The 22,937-nt window shown below is 40.3% G+C and overlaps 1 protein-coding gene across 1 annotated transcript; it reads left to right on the top strand.

Annotated features, from left to right (window-relative positions):
* The first annotated feature begins 447 nt into the window (after positions 1 to 447).
* LOC135257032 (protein LBH-like) lies at positions 448 to 10,808 on the top strand. The gene is made up of 4 exons (XM_064339405.1): positions 448 to 697; positions 4,564 to 4,639; positions 5,814 to 5,991; positions 8,529 to 10,808. The coding sequence occupies exons 2-4, from the start codon at positions 4,565 to 4,567 to the stop codon at positions 8,591 to 8,593; spliced, it is 318 nt and encodes a 105-aa protein (XP_064195475.1). The 5' UTR covers positions 448 to 697; position 4,564; the 3' UTR covers positions 8,594 to 10,808.
* Positions 10,809 to 22,937: the final 12,129 nt, after the last annotated feature.

Below are 22,937 nucleotides of genomic sequence, written 5' to 3' on the forward strand. Positions count from 1 at the left end.
GACAACAGAGGTGATACAACAGTGGTCATAGGAGCTGTAGGGCTTGTCAAAAAAGCAGTGCAGAAACGTATTAACAAGATCTCAGGCAAAATCAGCATCTGCAAAGTCCAGATCACCCTCCTTTACATCACATAAAAGATCATCTTTCCCATTGTGCCCCTGGACCATTGCTTGGACCCGGTTCTATGGGTGCATTGCAAGTCACAAAAAAGGAAAGTCACATAATAATAATAATAATAATAATAATAATAATAATAATAATAATAATAATAATAATAATTTTATGTACATACATTGCTCTCTATGAAAGCAAATCACGACACGCAAATCATTAAACACTAAATCACTTGTAACTGTTTAAATGTCTCAACTTAGCCGGTAGTTGTTATGATTAAGGACAAGTTCCGGATTGACAGCTTTGTGCGTTCTTTGGTCACGAATCAGGTGGGTAGGAGGGAAAACAAGCGCTCCATCTGTCAGCGCCTCCCTGATTATGTATGTATTAAATCACGCATTGTCCCTCTGCCTTTCCGAAACACTTGTGAAGACAATCGGTCCTAGTTTTGCGCATGCTTAAAGCGCTGGAGCGACAAACCTGAGAACACACAGCACCGTATTACAGTAAGAAACTACAGCCTGCGCCTTCAATAGGAATACAACAGCGCTGCAACCGGAGCGGAACAGACGCGTTAGGACGGTGAGTGTGGAATGCTTTCGCGGCAGAATTGAACTATAATTAGAACAATAAGTATTATTACAAACGTTTTGGGCGTGCAGGCATAGCCACGGGAAGAGATCAAATGTAGGTAATGATCAGCCAGGGGGCAGTGCTATTAAAGCAAGTATTTAATTGTTCAAAAATGGGAAAGAGACATTTCAACTAATCCATTATAGAGGGACAGCTTGAAGAGGTGAAATTATACGAACAACCCGTGTTATAATATTAAATAATATAGCCTACTTTTAAAATTCACAATGTTTTTGTTTTATGTTTTCTGGAGGTGGTGGTTTTATCCTATGCAAAGTCTTAAGTCTACATCACAATATTAAATAGATCGTAAGTGACGACAGCAGAAACCTATCTGCGCTTTTTGGCGGCAAAAAAGCGACATTCAAAAAAAATTAAGTTCACACATCCATCTCCTGGGATCGTTTTTTTTTTTTTTTTTTTTTTAAAGCCATGGACAAAGTTCCATTCCACAAAATTATTCTTAAGTATACGTTTATATCTTCAGTTTTTCTATTCCGTATTTAGGCTATCCTTGTGGTAAACTGTTTCAATGCATTTATGAAATATAGCCTTAATGTTAACACGATATTAAAGCTCCAGTCAGTTGGCCATCTTTCTTTTAACTTTATTAATAATCCGTGTCATAATGTCAGTGTCGTTTTGTAGGGTACATTATTGTTAGAAAAGTATATGGTATGAATAAATAAATATAAAAATTGCTGCATGTTCGATACTGTTCCTATATCTTTGCTTCAGGAAGATTTTCTTATCCCTGACATGTGCAGAATGTGTTAGTGATATGTGCTGTCTCGCCATGAACCATATCTTGTCTGTAATCAGGGACAATTTCTCTCTCTTGTGGCTGCACTTTGCTCTCTATGCCTCCCCTTTGGGACCATTTGGACAAATTGAAAGCGTGTTAAAGTCTGCTGTGTTCACACAACACTGGCCTGCTATCCTCAAAATGTGTTCCATTTTTCATTTGCCGAGGGAATGTGAAACCAATCAGGGACAATCTGACTGTTTGTCAAGAGCCATGTTCCCTTTATCTTTTAAGAGTTAAAACCTTTTATTGTCTGGTCTTTTCAGGATTCCGTCAGAAAATTATGCATCTTTTATAGCTTCCTTACAGATTTGTTAGTTTGCATACCAGCAATTTTAAAGTTACATGCTGCCAAAAACTTATAGCTAGCTTTGAGACTACTGCACTCAAATAGGAAAGTCTACTGTTCTAGTTTTGGTGCACTTTTCATGGAGAAAGAGTGGCCACTGACCCTTATTGAAATCCAATATGGTGGAGGTTATGGGGTCTATTAAATTATTTGTTCAGGAAGAGGAGGTAGACTTGTGGAAGAAATCTGGTATTGAGGAATAGCCAAAATAAGTGTTTTTTCAGTGTTGCAATTTTGCAGATGGCGCTACAGTGCCACCTAGAGTGTTAGTTGCATGTGTGTCATGCATAATGAACTGGCAGCCGTACCGGGCGTGCCTGCTGAATTTCGTGAGATTTTGAGCATGAGAAAGGGGTGAAAATTTAGCAAGAGGAGAAAGAAGAAGAATCCTAGCAAGAAAAAAATAGGGGTCCTACGCACCCTTGCTGCTTGGCCCCCTAATTATGTAATGTCCAGTGTTCTGCTCTGCCCAAAAGACCTTGCTACGAAAAACATCTTCCTCTACCAGACCAGGAACTTACATATTAGGCAAACATAAATCTTTAATATAACATTACAGTTACATCTAGTATTTTTCTTTACATCAAATGTTTCTCATGCTGAATTCATGTTTTGAGCAGCTATACACATACAATTTTAATAAACCTTCCAGCAGTATTATAATGTATTTTGTGAGACTTAGTTAGATCCTCTGTGTTTGTCTGCATTGAATGGTTTAAAGTAATTAATGTAATTAATTAATGTAGCACTGAGCTCTCAGTTCCCAATTATATCCTCATTGCAGCATCAGTAAATCTCTTTGATGTGGCCACCTGTAGTTTGCAGTTATTGTTCTCTGTCAAGCTTGTAGAGAATTCAGTTTTTTAATAGTGTTAATCAGAGATTAGGGTCACCTAATTTCTTATTACAGTTAATATCAGCTCTGCATGAAGCAGGGGTTTATATCCGTTGTATACCAGACACCACCAAGTGAAGCGCTTGCATAATCAAAGGCGCCATCAAACCGTTTCCAAGGCGACCCGTCAAACTGTCCAGAATCCCCCGCCAGGCTTTAAAGTCCCGCTATGAGTTTCTCTGGAGCGGCACAAAGATGTTCCAAGAGGACACCATCTGGGGAACCCCACAAATAACTCAAAGCCCTCTTAGTCCCTCTGGCAACTAATTATCTTTCTTCTCAGTAAGAGATGCACCAGAACGTACCAACCTAGCTGACCTTTCCAGAATTTTCTCAGAGTCTATAGTGGGAGAATAAGAAACATGAGAAGATTGCAATGAACCAGTATTTTTGATTTTGCTGTCATCTACACAAACAAGCATGTTTACTGCAATGCTAGCAAAGGGGCTTGAATGCTGGACCTGGATTATTTGTTTTATATAACTTAATATCAACTTTTGTTTTTAAAATAACAGTATTATTTGAAATGTGAGCTTAAAAATCTTTTTCTGTCTCCTTGTGTAAGCCCAGAAAATTTTCTCAGATTCCTTTTTTAGAATAACTTACTTTTTCTTCCCTTCCATTTTATTTTATTAATGGCGAAAATCTTTTCCATCATAGTGTTCTTGTCAAAGGAATCTGAAATGAATCACACATTTTAGATTTCTGTACTATGGTTGGCATGGAATTTAAAGGGTCTTCACCAAAGGGCTGATGAAGACTAGGAACAATCGCAAGTGACAGTTTAGCACTCTGATTGTTCAAGACTTAATATTCTCTATTGAAGCTACATTACGCATGCTGCCAGTTTTAACTGAAATTGCCAAAAAAAATGGGAATCCTCTAGCTATGGCAGAATGTTAGAACTCACAGGTTTACTGTTGTGGATGTTTTAAAACAATGTTCCAAAAGTGTAATGATCTTCAGAGACTGGGATTGAAATAGTGAGTTTTTCCACCTTAACCCTGTAGTGCCCTACAATTTACATTCAGCAAGAAGTTCAGCAAATATTCTTATGTGGAGCACCTTAAATTAATGCAAACAGGAAAGGGCAAAATAGTGATTTGCTCATGTAATTTTGAATTTCATCCTGTTCTGCATATTGTATATTGCAAACGCCAGTAATACATTGACACATATTACCAATATTCACAATTGGAAATGTACCACGGGCTTATAGATTTTGGAATGTTGGAGCTTTATGGGGGTTATTTGCTTCTGACTCAAAAATTAATTTCTAAATTTGTACACGCACCATTTGGACATGGCATGACATCACTTTTATTGTAATTTAAAGAACACTGAATCAAAATGTGAAATCAGAGGTGCCTTTTGTTGTGTGTGTGTGTGTGTAGTAAACAGAAAAGAGGAATCCATTGAAGAGGAAGTTTCATTTAATGAGAAGGAATGAGGTGCAACTTAAATCCTGCTGAACATGGAATATTTGAAAGTGCTTGCCTTGGTACAAGATAATTCAATGCTTTCATCTTAATTACATTTTTTTTGATGACAAGTTTTATATTGAGCATAGGATTTTCATCACAGTCAGCTGACATGTTTTCATTTTTTTAGCTGTTAAATATCATTATGGTTTTAGAAGTTTAGTTAACTTCTGCACAATATAGTTTTGAATAGCCAGGGTGCCAGTCCAACTGGACTCTATCTCCCAGAGGGCCACACTTTGGGGGTGTAGCTATATAGTGACTGGTGTAGGCCTGTTTCCTCAGGATGACAGAGGTGATGAACAGCCCTGAAGCAGTCATGGAGGACTTCAACCCTGGGGACCAGGACATCCATTTTCAGGTGAGTTTACTTGCACACACCGACCAGCCAAGCAAGTACAGAAATTGTGCGCCTACACACAAACATGGAACAAACACACGCCATATAAACCAGGGGAGGGCAATTCTGGTCCTGGGGGGCCAGTGTGGTGCAGGTCTTTGTTTCCACCAATTACACAGACTAAGCAAGATAATAAGCTTTATACACCAACACAGGTTCACTCGTAGATTAGACCACAGGTAAAGTTTCATATAGGGACAGAAGAACAGTCTTTGGCTGTCATTCATGCGCTTATCTTAATATAGCTAAAATGATGGAAATTGGCATGAAATCCAGAAACAGATATGGTTCTGCTTGCCCCCTCTGATTTAAACCATGCACATACACGCAAACATGACACACATACTGTACATACAGCACATGCATATGCACAAGACACATGCAAGCACATACACACCTACATGCAACTGTCACCTGTACACAGCAGGCTGTATACAAATCATCTCCCACTTCATTGCTAGTGCTAGGCCTCCTACTGTGATGGTAACAGTCAGTATCTTCTCCCCGTGTCTTCCAAGTGAAGAGGGGCTGCTCTTGGTTCTGCTGTAATCACCTCCATCTGATTGGTGTGCCTCACTTTTCTGTCCCCTCTAGAAAATCAGGCGTGACTCAGTTTGTAATTGCAGCATTCTCCATCAATTCAGGATGGCAGAGGCAGCCCCCTCTCCTATTAAAACATGCAGCCCTCTGCATCTTCTTTTCACTCCAAAATCCACCAGCTAACCAATGCACTATGAGGAAAAAAGTGAAAAAAGGTGTTCAGTCAGTGGTGACTATACAGTTCAGCTGGTGGACTGCAAGGTCAGAAGGGGCTAACAGCACATGCTTCAGAAGAGAGCGTGCACTTTTATGCTGTCTCCCCAGCTGGCAGTGGATATTGGAGTGAAGGGATGGGCCTGCTGATATAATTGGGGAATTCTATGTAGGGAGATAAGAGAAAATTAGTGAAGAAACTGGGGATAAAAATTGGCTCTTTACCAGCCAGAATGGGGCTCTAGTCATAATAGAGCTCTATTGTTTAATCCATGTGTCTATCATGTGCAGCATTGGGAGGATTTTTTCCCATGAACCTCTGTTTTTAATCATTGTGGATCCCAGCTGAATACAACACATTCCCCTTCTTCTATGTTTCCAGATCTTCCCAGATTCCCATGAGAGGTACCCCAAGCTGTCCAAACGGCTTCCATCTATCGTGGTGGAGCCCACAGAGAGTGGCGAGGTAGAGAGTGGAGAACTGCGGTGGCCCCCAAAAGACCAGAGTACCACCGATAATCCCAGCCATGCCCAGCCCCCTGCTGAGCCCCAGGCAGCAGGTGAGGCTCACCTGTGCATGAGAACATAGGGAATCTGTTGTATGTGCCACAGTCACCTGCACATCACAGTTCTAACATGTGCAGATCTTAATTATGTTGCAGGATGAAGTCTACGGATATTGAACAGGTTTCCATCTAGTTTAAAATCCAGTCACTATTTGCCTCACATTTCTTTGTGAAGTAGCTGGGTGTCATATAGGAGGAAAACGAACAGTTTCTAGCACACATCCCTGCCTGACACCAGTGCAGACTCAGCCTGTGGGCCATCTGTGGTCATATGCCATCATGTCTTCATGGAACTGCCATAGAATATGGACAAACCTCTGTGGGCAGCCAAAATATGAGTAAAGGATCCCACATTGACTGTGTCAAAGGGTTTTCACAGGTCAACAAATGCCACAAAGAGAACTTGATGCTATTCCTGTCATTTCTCTTGCAGTTGGTGAATACCATTTCCATGGTCCTTGGGTCATTCCTGCAGCCACAATGTGATTCTAGCTGCAGGTTTTCAGTAAGGCTCTGTATTAGTCTGTGCAGAACTTTATCACCTTTGCCTTTATAAATGATCACAATATTAGTGTCCCACCATTGCTGGTTTACAGCTTCATGTTTCCCTATATCAGTGATGAGATGATGTAAAGCTGATGCAGAAGTAGCCACCTTACTTCAAGCTCTCTGCAGAGATACTGTCAGGGCCAGGAGTCTTGTTGTACTTCAAGGTGTGAACTGCAGACAGCACCTCACTAAATATTGGTGGTAGATCCAGATCTTGAATTGCTGGATGGCTGGGTAGTTCTCTTGGGACTGAGTGGTCCACTGAGATGGGCTGATTAAGAAGGGTCTCAAAGTGTTCAGCCCATCACTGAAAAATGAGCTTTTGGTTTTTGATAAAACTCCAACCATCAGCTGACATCAGGGGTGCAAAGAAGAAGTTTCTTGGTCTGTAGATATTCTTTATTGCATCATAAAAGTTGTGCATGTCCTTTCGTGGGAACGACTGTATTTCCTTGGCCTTCATAATCCACCGGTAATTTTACAGATTTCAAAAGGTTGACTGCCCCGCCTTTCTTGATGTTTCCCAGTGTTGCTTGTGGATCTTTGATTCACTTCATTCAGTAATTCACTATGGGCTCTGTGAATGGTGTCTAGTAGAGTGGAGATGGTGTAGGAATTTCCATCAATCCACTCCTGATGCATCCTAAGACTGTTGCCAGTGAAGTTTTGAGCTGAAATAGGCCCATTTGGAATCAACAGAGCTTTCTGAGTCCTAATGAAAATCACTGTCCTGCAGCTTCTCTGCAATGGCGCAACAGAAGCATCAGCACCATAGGATATTTCAGTCGAGTACCGTTCAGCTGCCTCTTGCATGATCTGTGGAGGCAGACAGGATGGCGTACTGTCACTCTGAGCTTGGACTCAATCATGTGGTGGTCTGCCCAGCAGTCTGCACCCCGCATGGCACCAGTAACAAGCAAAACCTTGCGTTCCTCACTATACTATTCTCTAGCAGGTAAAGGTGTTTGGAGCCACAGTGCAGTCCAGAAACCTTTCTGTTTGTTCTAAACTGAAATGGTGAGTTAGTGATGATTAAGTTCTGTGCAAAACAATCCCATGCCATTCACATTAACGTGTCCTCATCCAGTGCCTGCCTCTTCTACCGAAGGAAGAGTGGGTGCATAGGCATATAACAGCCTTCTTCCAAGGGGGATACATAGACATTAGTCTTTTGACTTAAGCCTGTGGGTTTTTCCACAAGCCTGGGCAGGACAAAACTTCTTAATGTAAGCCCAACATAAACCATAATCACAGGTTTGATTCCCGGGTAGGACAATGCTGTAGCATTGAGCAAGGTACTTAACCTGTATTGCTTTAATATATATATTCAGCTGTATACATGAATGCATGTAAGAGTTGTGAATACGAGCGTCTGCTAAATGCCTGTAATGTAATGTGTCTCGCGATCAGTGCAGAGAACATACACAGTGCAGAGTGTAGAGAACATACACACCACAAATGAACACACACTTACTCATACAGTATGCTCCGATACATACACATGGAGGCATGCAGATATGCATGTACATACATCAGTTACTGCAATAAATCCAAAACCTTAAACTCCACTTGCCAGTGGGAAGGATATCTGGATGTTTTGATTTACAGTGCTTCACACCTGTTGATGTGGATGTGAAAAAATATTGTGATGAAAAAATATGTAATATGAATGGGTTTTTATGGGGACTTGGAGAAGATTAGTTAGTGAGTACGAAGGTGTGGAGCAGCATGTATAGGAGGACTAGGTGAGGAAACCGCCTATTTGGACAGAATACTAAAATCAGGACCCTGTCCAAACATTTGTCTTCTTGAAAATGGTCCTGTCTACTTCTTATTACAGAGATATACAGTACCTGCCTGATTCATACTGTCTCCAACTTTCTCTCTAAATGTCTGTCTGCCTACATGTCTGTCTCACTATGCCTACCTGGACATCTGCCTGTCTCTGTCTGCCGGTCTGTCTGTCTGCCTGTACTACACAGAAGAGGAGCAGTACTGGGACAGTACTGGATTGGCAGAATATGCGGTAGGTGGAGACTCCAACTGAGACCTGGGGCCAATAATGATCCAGCTTTCACTGTGAGTGTGGTCCAACAGCCAGGAACACACAAGGAAGGTGGAGGCGTGGCCCGTCCCCCTCCTACTACTTGACCTGCACACCTATGGGAAAACCCATCCCCCTTACCTCTTGATGGAGACAAGGCTATGTAAAAAAACATCTGCTCATGTTTGCCATACTCTGGAATCTTTGCTCATTTTATATACTGTACATATGAACAACCATCTGACCCATTTTGGAGATCTATGTGAATTTGTGCTCTTTGTACATGATTCTTTGTTAACACTTGTGTATAGAGTTTTTCCCAGGGTAAATGCATACTATGCATGATTTTAGCCTTGCTGTGGTCCTGTGTTTACAATCAAAGAAGCCTCCTCCTCTGTCTTAAACCCCGCCCACTCACCCTGAGTAACTGACTTCGGCCATCTAGCTACATATGGTAGCTACCTGAATAGCCAGAGGTAATGTTACTTACAGGTGAAATCTGAACCAAAACCACAGGCTCTGCACCCCTCCCCACACAAACAAGAGCAACAAACCCAGAAAAGTCCCAAAAACGTTTTAGAATAACAAATACAGGTAAAGACGCACAAATTCGGTGTAAATGCGTAAAGACTGAGATTACCAGTGTATCATAGATATGCTGTAGCGTGGTTATTTTATAATATTTTCAGTGTAGAAATCCTGCATAGTATGCCTTTTAACAGTAATGCCAGAATGTGTGTGTGTTTTTTAATGGGTACTTAGAAAGATAAGGAATATATTAAAATATGATTATAGAAATGTGTGATATGTAACTCTAATGTTCGATCCTTTGCAATATGTTGATATTTTTGTTTATTTTGTTTACAGCACTGGTTATGTGTGTGTACAGTGCATGTGTGTGTGTGCGGGTATAAATATATGGCAGTCTATATTCATAGGAATAAACATAGGAATAGATTTTTAATAGAGAATAGATTTGCTTAGATTTGCTCACTGTGAGCAGGGAGAACTGTTACAGCTGAACAACAGATATTTTAGAGTTTTATAGATAATAGATGTATGTCTTAATGCAGTCACCTTTATGTTGTAAATGTTGCTGAAACCTGTGATTTTGTTAGGTCAGTTACGTGTTAAAGATATTCTATGAACCATTCCCTGATTGAACCAGATGAATGTTTTTAATAATGGATTACAGGACTACAGTGAAGTTGGGGAAGAGCCCCTGAACTAATGTTCAGCGCCCAACTGGGTGATGCATGACAGTTATTTTGTATCACTTTGTTACACTACTGTGCTGCACACTCACATTCATGACATTTTTGACAGTTCATCATATTTAAAGTGTATAACTATCCTGCTAAACTGGTATCAAAAACTGAATTTGCACACATTGAATTTTGGTGGTACGTACATTTTAATACGCTGCACTTGAAGAATTGCATTAGAAATTTTATGGGATTTGGATCCATTGCCTACACAGGCTCTGTGCATGGATTTGACTCACTTTTAATGAGTAGGACAATCTAGTGCTACATTCTATATGCCATATACAGTGTGTGCTGTGGTAAACATTCTTTTGTGCCTTTTTCAACATGCACATTAGATTTAGTGGGTGCGCAGGGAGCTCACCGAATAGTGGCAGGTAATACTGGCAACGAATAAAAAAGCATGCGATGATAAGAATGGTTTCACTTAGTATCAGTGTGAAACCAAGGCATAATGAGATTATTCACAGTAGATTTGCATTCAGTTTACCATAAATGTCTGTTTTCAGTGTTGCTGTTAAGATATACAGTACTGATATATTTTTCATGTGTACATTACATCTGCAAAAAAAATTATAGTGCATTCACCTGACCTAATAAACATTATGCTATGTTCAAATGATATGCAGAACTCTGTAATAAAATCCTACTTTCTGGCAGAACTATATTTTATCTCTGGTTATGTGAACACCTGAAAGTATTTTATGAGGTTGTTAATTGATTTGCTTTTGTGCATAAATCTGCCAATGTGTTCCTCTGTCAGTATTTTATCATAAACTGTATTATCGTATCACCATATAAATGCTGAGTCTGGTGCCAAACTAGGTAGAATAATGCAATCAGATTTGAAGCCTCACTCTATGCTGATTTTCATGGTATAATTTCTATGCTGATAGGTTCTGTGTTCCCATTAGCAAGTTTTACATTGTGAAATAAACCAGTAAATCATGAAATGTGTTGAATACATTAATGAACAAAATACATTTTGTTTAGCTGGTGATCTTATCCAGGGTGATGAGTGGACTGCCATTTAGCCTTGGATCACCCCGTGGAAGAAGCAAATGCTGGGCTGGTATAAAGCTGCACGGGCCTGTATTTGTGCTGGTAGATGAAATGGATGACTGTTGGATTCTTAAGTCCCAGGAGAATCCCTGTGCTTAGATGAGATATTCTGATACTTGAGACTTTCTAGAGTCCCAATTTAGCCTGCTGCTGAGACTTGCAGGCCTTGGGGTTCTTGAAGCCACAGACAGCCTCAGCATTTGATTTTTGCTTGCTTGCTTGGTACTGGCTGTGTGAAGTGATTACACTTCCCCACTTTCCCAGCAGCCATTTTTGCACACCTTTCATGTTTGTCTACATAACTTACACAAATCACTATTTACAAGCTACAGTACAACTTCAGCAATACAAACCTCAGGTTTGTGTATTGACCACTCAAAGCAACATAGCAAGAATTCCAAAGTAACAAAGGCAATTACATAATCTTCAAGCTTATACTCTGCATGGATTCATTTGTTATGAGTAATACAAAAAGGCAAGCATTACATTTAAGGGAGTCACCCTTTCAATCACCTAGATACAAAAATACTATGACTTATGTTGCTTTTCTTTGGAAAGTGACATGGAAAAAGAAAGTACTGTTCTAATGGGAGCCCACTCCCAGCTTGTTTGCTGGTGACACCATGTGTTTTGGAAGAGAGCCATGAATGTCTATAAGGGAATGTGCATTAACATAGCTATGGGTGCAGATAATTGAACATTCCAATAATGGGAGGGAATTGTATTTGCACAGCCCCATGTTGGATGCCAAATGTATATATATTAAAAAATGTTTTAAAAACATGGGATACTTCTGAATGAGACTGGGAGTCTCAGAATGGAAGTGGTCCCCACTCCAAGGCTCTCCGAAAGCAGTGTCAATGAATGCAGTGGAGGCACACTAGTCACTGATAGGAAGCAGCTATGAGTTATTCAGCTCCACGTGACACACACATGGAGCGGAGGATGAGACAGACACATGTCATTCTGGATGAGTGACACAGCGGAGGCTTATCTCAAGGAACACACAGATGGAGTTGTGTCATCCTTACACCTGCACAGAGCACTGCTGCTCTCATGACAAACAGACGCAGACATACAGAAAAATGGACAGGGAAAATGATAGATGCCTATATATACGTATACGTATACGTAACTGACTGTTTACTGGGAATAGACTAAACTAACTGCTCTCAACCTGTTTTAGTTTTCTTTTTTAATTTCCCTTATTAAAAAAGCAATTGAAACACCAAACCAGTATGTACACAGTGGATTATAGCAGATATCCTTGATAAATATGTGGGTAGATAGTTGTACAGATTAATATGCATGTATGTCTACACAGCTTGTTAAAGTAGATATATTTTATAGAAATCATACATGGATAAATCATATGTACACACACTGTATTTAGATGAGCACAGCTGGTTAAAGCATGTGATCTTTAATGGTTTGTCACAAGGGTAGTGGCAGAAGATTACATGGTGCCATCTGGTCTCTTCTTCACATGTTCAGCCTGTGTGGAGTGCCAGTATGCCATGCCGCCGGTACGCTGCGCCCATGTACAATGGAGGCTCTGGGGGCGAGAGACCTTCAGTGGCCCACTGCTGCCTTCATGCACAGCCCAGGGTCTCACCGTCCAATAACTTGGAAATGCCTTCTGATAACAGCCATTATGATTGGTCGTCAGTCCTTTGCTGCTGCTCATAAGGACCACAGGGGGCACTGTACAGCAGCATGTGTAAATGCTATGGCAGGAATAAATGCTGTATGCACGTTATTTTTAATTTGTTTTTTTTTTTTGTTTTTTTAGTTTGGCAGAAAATGGCACTAGTGGAATAACCAGTTAATGCATTTGTAACGTAAAGTTATGATGTTTCCAGCCGTAACTATGCCCGAGCTAACACTCTCAGACCTGACGCAACAACAGATGAAAGAAAATGAACCAGTGTTACTTTCAAAGCTTTACCTGAGCAAATCCACAATTTTCCTAATTTCCAAACAAAGAAAAAAAAGATTATTATCAGGATATATAGATACGTTGAAACCCAAGCTGGAAGCAACCTTAAAAACACATTTTAAAAACCTTGAATGACACTCAGTGGGTTTACATGATGTTTGAAAAAGTTGATTTATTGTAGTCTGGCTAAAACTGGAATAATGTAAAAATTGTAGTCTGACTGAAATTGCACTAAGTCAAATTTTTTAGAGTCAGACTAACATACCTAGATAATGCGGTTGAGGGTCGATTTACTACAGCATATACAAGCTTCAATAGGCCAAAAATTGGCCTAGGCGTTCTGCACATGTTCCGTAGGTTAGAGGTTCCGCTGCGACAGGTAATTAATCCGGAAATCGAACAGCGAGCGCACAGTAGAGGAAGTATCATGGCAAAAAAAAAAACATTTCTGGACGGACGAAGAGACCAAATTCATGCTATCGCAACTAAATGAGTTAAATATCCTAAAATACATGGATGGAAGAAAAACGCAGATGGCGAACTATTCAAAAAAGTTGCGAAAAAATTGGAGGAAGCAGGATTTATCAGAAGCCCTGAGCAGATCCTTGTACGGTGGAAGCACCTCATCTCATTTGTACCAAAACTAAAGCGTATAGAACGTATGTAATGTACAGCGCTGTAAAGTTGTCCATTTTTTGTCTTTAATAGTCCAGGCACAGACAACATAAAACCTATTAATATAGATCGATTTCAACTGTGCATGTAAACGCACTGATTGATTCCCATAAAAAGAAAAGCTTTCCCTAAAACAAGAGAATCACTTACACACTCATGGTTTATTACTTAAAAATTAAGGTATGAAAAAATTATTAATATTAAATTCAATTTCATTTTACTCTCAAAGTCTTGCACGCCTCTCATTAAATTTCCAGGGTCCATCAATATAGCAAACCAGTCATTTTTGTCACAAATGAATTCAGAGACCTCTCAGGTACTCAGAGACTCAGAGAGAGAACAGAGGAAACAGAGCAGGGCCCCTGGACCAGTAGCTGTAGAAAGGTCCGTGTGGGCCCTCAGCCTCCACATCCGGACCAGAACAAAAGGGCTGACTCATTAAAGAGGGTGCACCATGGGAGATTTCTGTGGCTTTGCACTATTGAATGTCTAAAGATAGAATCAAGGTGGGCACTCCAACCCCCTACAAGACTCAGCAGGCTTGTAGACAAGAGAGAAAACCTGGAAAGAAAGAGCTGTCAGATATCTAGTGTTCAGATTATGGCCTTAGAGAGAGAAACAATATATTTTGATAGGGAAAATTTATTCAAGGTTCATATACTATATTGTTTTTAAGAATTTAGCCTGTTCTTCGCCCACAGACATCAAAGGAAACGTCATTTGGGAAATTAAAAGTCACATTGATACCCTAATCTAGGCATACATCTATGGGTCCCACCTCCTGCAGAGTTGTCTCTGAAGGGACCTCAAGACACTAAGCTATTTATGGGGTGTCAGGGCCCGGATTATCATAAGGGTCATGGTTTCCTTCTTCCAATTTTGAGTATGAATGCCAATCGATATTCGATTGAAATCATCAACTAAAAATCCTAAAGTCTACGTAGAACTGGTTGCTGAGGCATGCCAGTTGGACTTTCATCTCATCTGTTGTTAAAAGCAGCATCTTGTAGTGGTATTCAATAGCTGAACTGAATTACCACCTAGAATATTAATGTATGGTCTCATTACAAAGAGACTAAAACCATGAATCTTTAAACAATAATATCATGTGCTTAGACCTGCTTTCAATAACACTTTCATAATTAAATTGTCAGGTATTAGATAGACTGGTCCTGTCTTAATTGAGCCTTGACTCTGTTTAGGAGCATTTGTGTCTGCACTTAATGCTTCACCAAAATCCTAACTGTTCAATTCCAATTTGTCCAAGTTATGCCGGGGAAGAAGCCCTATAAAATGTTTTCTGATATGTCTAGACAGCCAAACCTTGATTGAACAACAATATTTTAAAATGTATATTTTTGCCATAGTCTTATATAAAGTGTGGCGTAAGACATTTGAGTTTTACAAATGGATGTTTTTTGTAATGACAGTGAAAAGGAGACATGCGCCACCTTCTGGAATCCGAATCCCCAGCAGCTAGAATAGCCGCAGCTAGCTATGGCCTGCTGCCAGTGTACGTGTTTTCTGGTGAACAACAAGTTTGAACTTACATGTATATCTTTGCCACGGTCTTCTCTACAGTGTGGTATAAAGCATTTTAGTTTTACGAATGGGTGTTTTTTATTAGGGTGAAAAGGGAGACATGACCCTGTTCAATGAAGCCACAGGGACACTTGAATACGAGATATTTTGACACATATTGCATTTTGAGAGTACACCTTCCATTAAATGTTGCATCCAATAACAATACATACCAGTAAAAGCTTACAGTATGTTAGTTTCACGGTACAAATACCACAAAACATTGGTTCATGCTGTTAAAGGAAAAGATAACCCCATCCTAAAAGTCACACAGGTGATGATGCGTTTCCCTCCAATGACAGTGATTACATGCGGCGGGAAACTAGTTTTTTTAATTTTATTATAGCGAGCAACTGTTATATTCTGGCATGCTAGCTATGTATATGTTGTTGTTTGATTATACTGCAGCGTTTATAAAATTATGCATGAAGAATAAACGGTCAAAATTCTTCATGCACTGTGTTTTCTGAAAGATCGCCAAAACAGGTTTGACCTCCCTACCACGGCAGCATGGACTCCAATGCATGCAAGCATGAGATTGGAGCAACCAGGACAGTCCCCTTTTTGTCCCACAGGGTTACCCCATGGAAATACTGATGTAGCCACAACCCATTTTCATCATGGTCAAATGGTAAATGGACTGCATTTATATAGCGCTTTTATCCAAAGCACTTTACAATTGATGCCTCTCATTCACCCATTCACACACACATTCATACGCCAATGGTGAAAGGCTGCCATGCAAGGTACCAATCAACTCATTGGGAACAATTAGGGGTTAGGTGTCTTGCTCAGGGACACTTTGCTACACTTCGATCCCCCGCTACGCCCAGGGCGGGGGATCGAACCGGCAACCTTCCGACTGCCAGACAACCGCTCTGACCTCCTGAGCTATGTCGCCCCTGGTCAAGAGAGAGTGATTGACAGAAGGTCCCCACTTTCCATGTGTTAAGAGCTTCCTTCCTTCCACTGCTGGAGAGCAGCAGTCCGCTGTTTCACTTGGAGGAAAACAGGTAGCACTTTCAATCACCTCCGTTGGATTACACACAGGAACTACAACCAGGAAGTCATTTTGTATCCAGCTGAATGTAGGGTTGTGTCAAACTGTCTTTCTAAATGTGTAACTGTCTAAATGTATGTCTTTTGTACCTGTTTCAATAAAGGTGCTGAACAGTTTGTGTGTGTGTGTGTGTATGTGTGTGCTGCTTGGAGGTTGTGGGTTTCAGGGAAAAGCATGCACTACTACCCATCACGCTGCAATTGACCCACCGAGTCACTGCACTTTGTTGGAATGTTTCTTTGTTAAATGTTTTTCACAGTGGTCAGGTTCTCTTGCACAATACATCCTCTTTTCAGGGCTGGAGAGAATTCTAATTTACTCTGTGCTTTTGTGTGTGTTTTCCAATATGTTATGAGGTGTGATTGTGTTGTGTTGCCTGATAATTGGTTGATTCTAAAGCTGAGCTCAGCTTTTGGCATCCAGGGCTTTGTAATGATAGGAGTGGGGCCACTTTTTGATGAATACAGAATTTTACTGCCTTTTTGTATGTCTGTTGATTGAGGATACTGGTCTAATTTTACCCTGTATTCACTGTTTTTTTTTTTTTTTTCGTTTTTTTGCACAAAGAGCATTATTTAGCAGAACAGTGTGCACTGGGTTTCACCTCATTGCTACAGTATATTGCCATCTCTCAAAGAAAGAGAGAGAGAGTGAGAGAGAGAGAGAGCTTTCAGCTCAAACCTACACTTGGCCTGCAGAGGCCTGCGGAACATAGCAACAGTGAAGAAGTCAGCTGCCACTCTTTCTCCCACACAGAGTCTTAAGCGATTCTGAGGATGGGGTGAAAAGTTTGACAGCTCGAGGCAAGGATCTAAGGGTGTCCATCAGCTCAAAGGGGGAGCATTCGACAGTCAGCCTACATGACTCAAAATATCACAAGTGTGCTGCTGCTTTGATCTTCTGAATAATCCTGTATGAGATAGATGGGACTGACATACTTACTGTATGCAACTCACTTCCTTATGAGGCCCAGGAGAGGGATGAACCCAGGCTGAGGACACTGATACAAACAGATACAAAAAGGCCAGATGGCATATCTCTTATCCAGGGCAGTCTACATATCTCACACTATTGGTACACTATCCATTTGTAAGGCTGGATAGCTACTGAATATAGATTGAGTGCTGCGCCAAGCTCAGTGGTTCAGTGGTAGTGGAAGCCGTCATCCACCAGCGAGGCAAACCTGCAACATCTGTGCTGCAGTGCTCAGCTCCTTAACCACCATTATTGCAGCCACTGCCAATGCTGACAGACAGACTGACAGGCCCCAAAAAGTATTACATCAGACAGACTGAAGGCTCCAAGCAACACCCACATGCAGTGATACACTGGACTGACCACAGTCTGTCATTGCTGTGAGAAATACTCTTTAACTAAAATACAAAATGGTGCCCACAAAACAAGGGTGTGAAGAGATACAGCACAGCTTATGCCTACATGGCATCAAGAGGCCATGGCTGTTGCTGGGGAGATCCCATTTTAGGAAATTAATTCTGCTCTGCCTGTGACAGTTAACAGCGATAGCATCAGTCTCTGAATATTTATGAATTACCCCATCTCACATCTCGCAGTTTCATCAAGGGAAAAGAAAAAGGTCAAGCATACTTAATCTGGTGCACATGCATGTCAACAGCTCATATTGAGTGAAGGGGTGCTAGGGACAGAGAAAGTGACAGAGGGAGGGCGGAAAAAAGAGACAGAAAGAAAGGGAGAAGAGAGACAGGGTGGTTGGAGAGGTTGCAGGGTGCTGAAAGACAGGTTAATTTTAGGCTAATTAAAATCCATGCTCATATAATTCATATGTTAAATTGTAATCAGGCACTATAGTTAGGTCGCTATTTCACCAGTGTGGCACCACATCACTCCCACAGATTTACCCCTCCCCGTGCCTCACCGGCACAAGCCCCCTTGCCGCTTAACCCCTTAAGTCACACCGGCCTGCATTCATTACATTTTTTTACGATTAAATTTTCAGTCTGGTCACACAATATACCATTTGAAAGCAGTAAAACTCATGGTTCTACCTCTTTAACTATTTTACCATGCAAATGTTTTAGCGACAACAGTTCCTTTTTTGACATTCAATAAATTTATGAAATCAAACAGTTTTCTGCAAAGTTCAATATATTCTTGAAGAACAGGTATGCATGCAATGGAATCCATATATTTTTACTGTGGGAATTTCAGAATTATGGATTGCAAAATCCTTCAAAATAGCCATTCAATTTTATAGATGGTGCTTATTAAAAATTCCATAAAATAATTTAATCAAACTGTTTTCAGAAAACTCTAATACATTCTGGAAGAAGATCTTCCCAAGAATTCTTGCAATGAATTTGGAAGAAAATCACTCATCTGAGAGAATATTTCTGAGGAGGACAGTGAAAACAGCTTTGAATCCACAGCAGAGGGCACATTCAGTGATGAATTGATCCCATTTTATATCGGTGAGCATCTAAATACATACTCAAAATATTTTTATTATTATCCAGAACTCATAAATAAGGAGTAAGGAGTACTGAATAATAATAAAAATATTTTGAGAAAATTGAGAATTGAGAATATTGAGCATATTTTGACATGTTGATTGGGGGGAGGGCTGGGATTTGATGAAAATGTCAAACAAAGGACCTAAATGAATGGATTAGTAAACTAGATAGCTAATGTATATATTTTCTACAATCTTCCAGACCTGCTGCTGCCAGAGGTTGCAAGGAGAGGGAAGTGAAGAGGCGAGATGGAGAGGGAAGGGGTGGCAAAGCAAGTCTCTTTTAAGGATACTTCTTTCACGAGTATACAGTATACAATATATTGAATTTTACACCTCTAAAGACCCATAATTTCATTTGGTTACCAAGTGTCCTTTTGGAGTGTCCAAATGGCCTTTTTGGAAAACTGCCACAACATCGCTAATAATAATAATAATAATAATAATAACAATAATAATAATAATAATAATAATAATAATGCAGAATGCTCATTTATGAAAATATTAAAATCTTTTCAATCAGATTTGAACCTGGATCTTTTCTGCGCCAGGGCTTAAAATCAATTTATTGGCTCAGCAGCCACTAAGTGGCTAGTGGTTTTCTAAAGTCGCTAGCCACTCAGAATTTTCACTTTTAAATAATGACAAATTTCCGAGCACAACTGCAGAATCTGAATCTGCGGTCTCCACTTGCATGGAATGTCACTGAATGCAAAGTTTAAAGCCAACATGAGAACACAGTTTGTTTGGCAGTGGTTCGTTTTCAGCAGAGTTCTTCTCATCAATTATTAAAAAAGAAAATCTTTTGTCATTTTTATATCAGTACTTTTGATGGCAGGCCTAGATTTTGAAAGTGTTGATGGCTTATAGTGCTTTGTATGTGTGAGTAACTTGGCATTTTTGTACATTGAATACATGTTTTTCTTCAGATAGTGTTTACAAGAGGATAAGAAGAAGAAGAAGAAGAAGAAGAAGAAGAAGAAGAAGAACAGAAGTTAGCACATGTGGACTTTCTCAGAAGGTCGAGCATTAGGCAAGGGAGGAAAGAGTGCCAGAGTTGAATGAGTGTCGCATGCGAGGACAGTTGTTTTGGTCTATGATTTTGAATTATATGTTTGTTGACAATCGAATTTGGATTACGGATGAAGTGACTTCAAGAAATGGAGTGTGAAGTGGTGGAAGGAGGAAATAAGAAAAGGAAAAAAGGAATTGAATACGAAGGATGATAAATATGTAGTTGGAATAAAGGGGGATGTGAGGCTCGGGCATGGATGGGAAGCAAATGGAGTTTTTAATGATGCCCACGAAATAGGGAAACTCGTAAAAAAAGGAGATTGGGGAAGTAAGAGCAGTGAGGGTAACCGGGGGGGGGGGAGGATTGTAATTGTGGAGTGTCAGTCGAAGAGACTGAGGGACAAGGTTCCTAAAATCAAAAGACTTGAATCCACAAAAGTAGTTCGTTTTTTAATGAGAGAAAGAGCAATGCGGAAAGGTGTTATTAGTGGGGTCCTGTTGTCGATAGACGCCAATTGTTTTTTGGAGGTAGAAGGAGTTTTAGGGGTGAAAAGCTATCGGGAGGGAAATGAACAAAAATGTGGATCAGTACTTTAGAATTTGAGGGAGAATTACCAGAAAGAGTCTATTTAGATTATGTTTGTTACAGGGTGAGGGAATATGAGAGGGTTCCACTGAGGTGCTATTGGTGTCAGGATTATGGACACATGGCAGCGGTGTGTAGGAAAAAGGATCACAGGTGTAGAAGGTGTTGGAAAGATGGGTGTTCTGATGATGATTGTACAGTGTCTAAAGAACAAGCAATATGCTTTCACTGTGGGGAAAATCATGAAGCTGGAGCAAAGCAGTGTGGAAGAAGGAAGAGGGAAAGTGAGGTGGAAAGAACACAAATGCAGAATAAAATAACATATGCAGAAGCAACAAAGAGAGTGAGGGCAGAAGCAGGAACTGAGAGGAAGGAACAGAATATAACTGGAATAGAGGGAAAAGATCAAGGGAGATGTGACAAAGAAATCATGCATTTGGATAGAAGAAGGTTTCTGGCTTTTATTGCGATGGTGATTAACTGTGCAAGCGAGATAGAAACGAAACCAGAGAGAATAAGGATGGTGGTGGATGCAGAGAAAGAAATTTTGGGTATAACGGATGTGAAGGGGGACGAAATACAGGGAATTTTGGCGAAAGGGTTTGGAGGGAGTTGGATGCCAGGGATATAGCGAAGTGGTTCAGGTATGGGAGGGTGGGGTTATTGTTTTATTTTATTTTTATTTTTTTTGAGAACTAAATCAGATGCCAAATGTACACAGTAGGTGGCGGCATTGCATCAATTTAGGTTTGCCAACCGCCATTAAAATCAGAGGAGGAGAAGAAGAAGAAGAAGAAGAAGAAGAAGAAGAAGAAGAAGAAGAAGAAGAAGAAGAAGAAGAAGAAGAAGAAGAAGAACAGAAGTTAGCATGTTTCATGCAAACTAATAACAGACAAAAATAAAACCAAAGCCAAACAAATGATTACTACTAGAGGTCATTTGTTGTCAGACATGTAAAGCCGCGTTTCCACCGCAGGAACTATACCCCGGAACTAGGAACCTTTTGAGGAACTCAGTGCGTTTCCACCGCAGGAACTAGGGTCTAAATTTAGTTCTGGGGGCTTTGTTTTACCCCCCAAAACGTTCCTGCTCGGGGGGTAGTACTTTCCGAAAGTACAGGAACCTTTTGGGTGGAGCTTGCAGCGCTGAACATTTCTGATTGGTCGAGTACTCGTAGCATTTGTGTTGTATTTATTTTCCGCCATTACCCGCCATGTTTGAAAATATGTAGCGGCAAACCAATTTATTTTCATAATAACTTCAAATCAAACTTGTGTTATGCGGCGCAGTAGCCTACTTTTGGTTATAGCCTGTCAACGTCTTGGAATTATAACGTGTGCTCTTCTGTTCTTTTCTTGCTTTAGTATTCGTTTTATAAAATGCTAAGCATTCGTGCTGGGACAGCATATTACGTAGGCTACCAAAACATTCAAACGGATTAATTCGGTTGCTGAATATTTTCTTCCGGATTTTCTTTGTTAGCCCGTTGTAATTGACTCAAAACGTTTGATACAGTTATGTGAGGTATGCGGTAGTTCTGCATAATTAACATTGGTGATACAGTACAAGCAAACTGGAAATCACCTTCCGCACTTTTTATCCGGGTAAAATAACAGGTTAATTCTAGTAATCTTCCCTTTAGCTTTTTCAGACTGCCGTAATTTTACTCAATTTTACTGCCATTTTTCAATTCCACGAAAATACCAGGAAGACTATGGACTCATTTATGGTGCATGGTTCGCATCTGGAGGGCACACTTCGCTGCTCGGCTAGCAGTAACTTCGAAGGAAAGCAAACGGTGGCTGTACCACTACTAATTTACATTTTCACGCAAGTCCGAGTTTTCGTTCTATTCTTGTCATTTTGCGATTAGCCTATATGGAATTGACGACGAGAAAGTAATAAAACAGCAAATTGTTTACAACGTGTGCATGTTTTCTGCTGTTAATGAATGTGTTTGAGAGGATATATGAAAATCAATAAATACAAAAGTAACCATATATAGTCATTGTTGGTAACCCGTTGTATATAAGTGGAATAAACCCCTCCGGGCTGTCCCGGTTATTAGAAAATAATGTAGGCTACTTCGGTGGTAGTATGGGGTTACAGAAGAAATCATATGACAGACGGACCGACGACAACGTCAGTGGGCTAATTGCCTAATCTTCGCGGTACTTTAGACCCCGGTGGAAACGCAGACAACCATTGGCTGAAGGAACCTTTTAGTTCCTGGTAAAGTAGTTCCTGGGACTGAAAGTTCCGGGTAATTTTGGTGGAAACGCGGCTTAATTCACCATTTGACCATTCTCAGCCTAGGAAGCTTCAAAGTGCTCAGCCAGCATAGCCTGGAGAAAAGACAGAACTAGAGTTTATTATCTGAGGGTGAATCTGTGTGTGTGTGTGTGTGTGTGTATGTGTGTCCATGCCCCTGCCCCCTCCTCTTTTTCACCAGTGAAAATACGCGGCTTTCCTTTAGTTAAGTTTGTTTATGGGCAACTTGGAAGGAATAAGTTGTTAACATTTGGAAGTTGGCATCTGAGTCCTACATCTAGGTCTGGCATTCTACATTTCATCTCTGATTTTTGGGAACATTCTGCTGTCTTGGGTTTTTCCATTTTGGATTACACAGCTGTGGTTTGGTATATTCATTCATTTCTTGTGTGACTGTCCATGTCTG

The sequence above is a fragment of the Anguilla rostrata genome, chromosome 6, assembly GCF_018555375.3.
Source record: "Anguilla rostrata isolate EN2019 chromosome 6, ASM1855537v3, whole genome shotgun sequence".
NCBI lineage: Eukaryota > Metazoa > Chordata > Actinopteri > Anguilliformes > Anguillidae > Anguilla > Anguilla rostrata.

Bases quoted from the DNA above. Each gene is read 5' to 3' on its own strand.
- LOC135257032 (XM_064339405.1), top strand. From the start codon at position 4,565: ATGACAGAGGTGATGAACAGCCCTGAAGCAGTCATGGAGGACTTCAAC. The intron at 4,640-5,813 runs GTGAGTTTACTT...CTATGTTTCCAG, and splicing joins ACCAGGACATCCATTTTCAG to ATCTTCCCAGATTCCCATGA. The intron at 5,992-8,528 runs GTGAGGCTCACC...TGTACTACACAG, and splicing joins TGCTGAGCCCCAGGCAGCAG to AAGAGGAGCAGTACTGGGAC.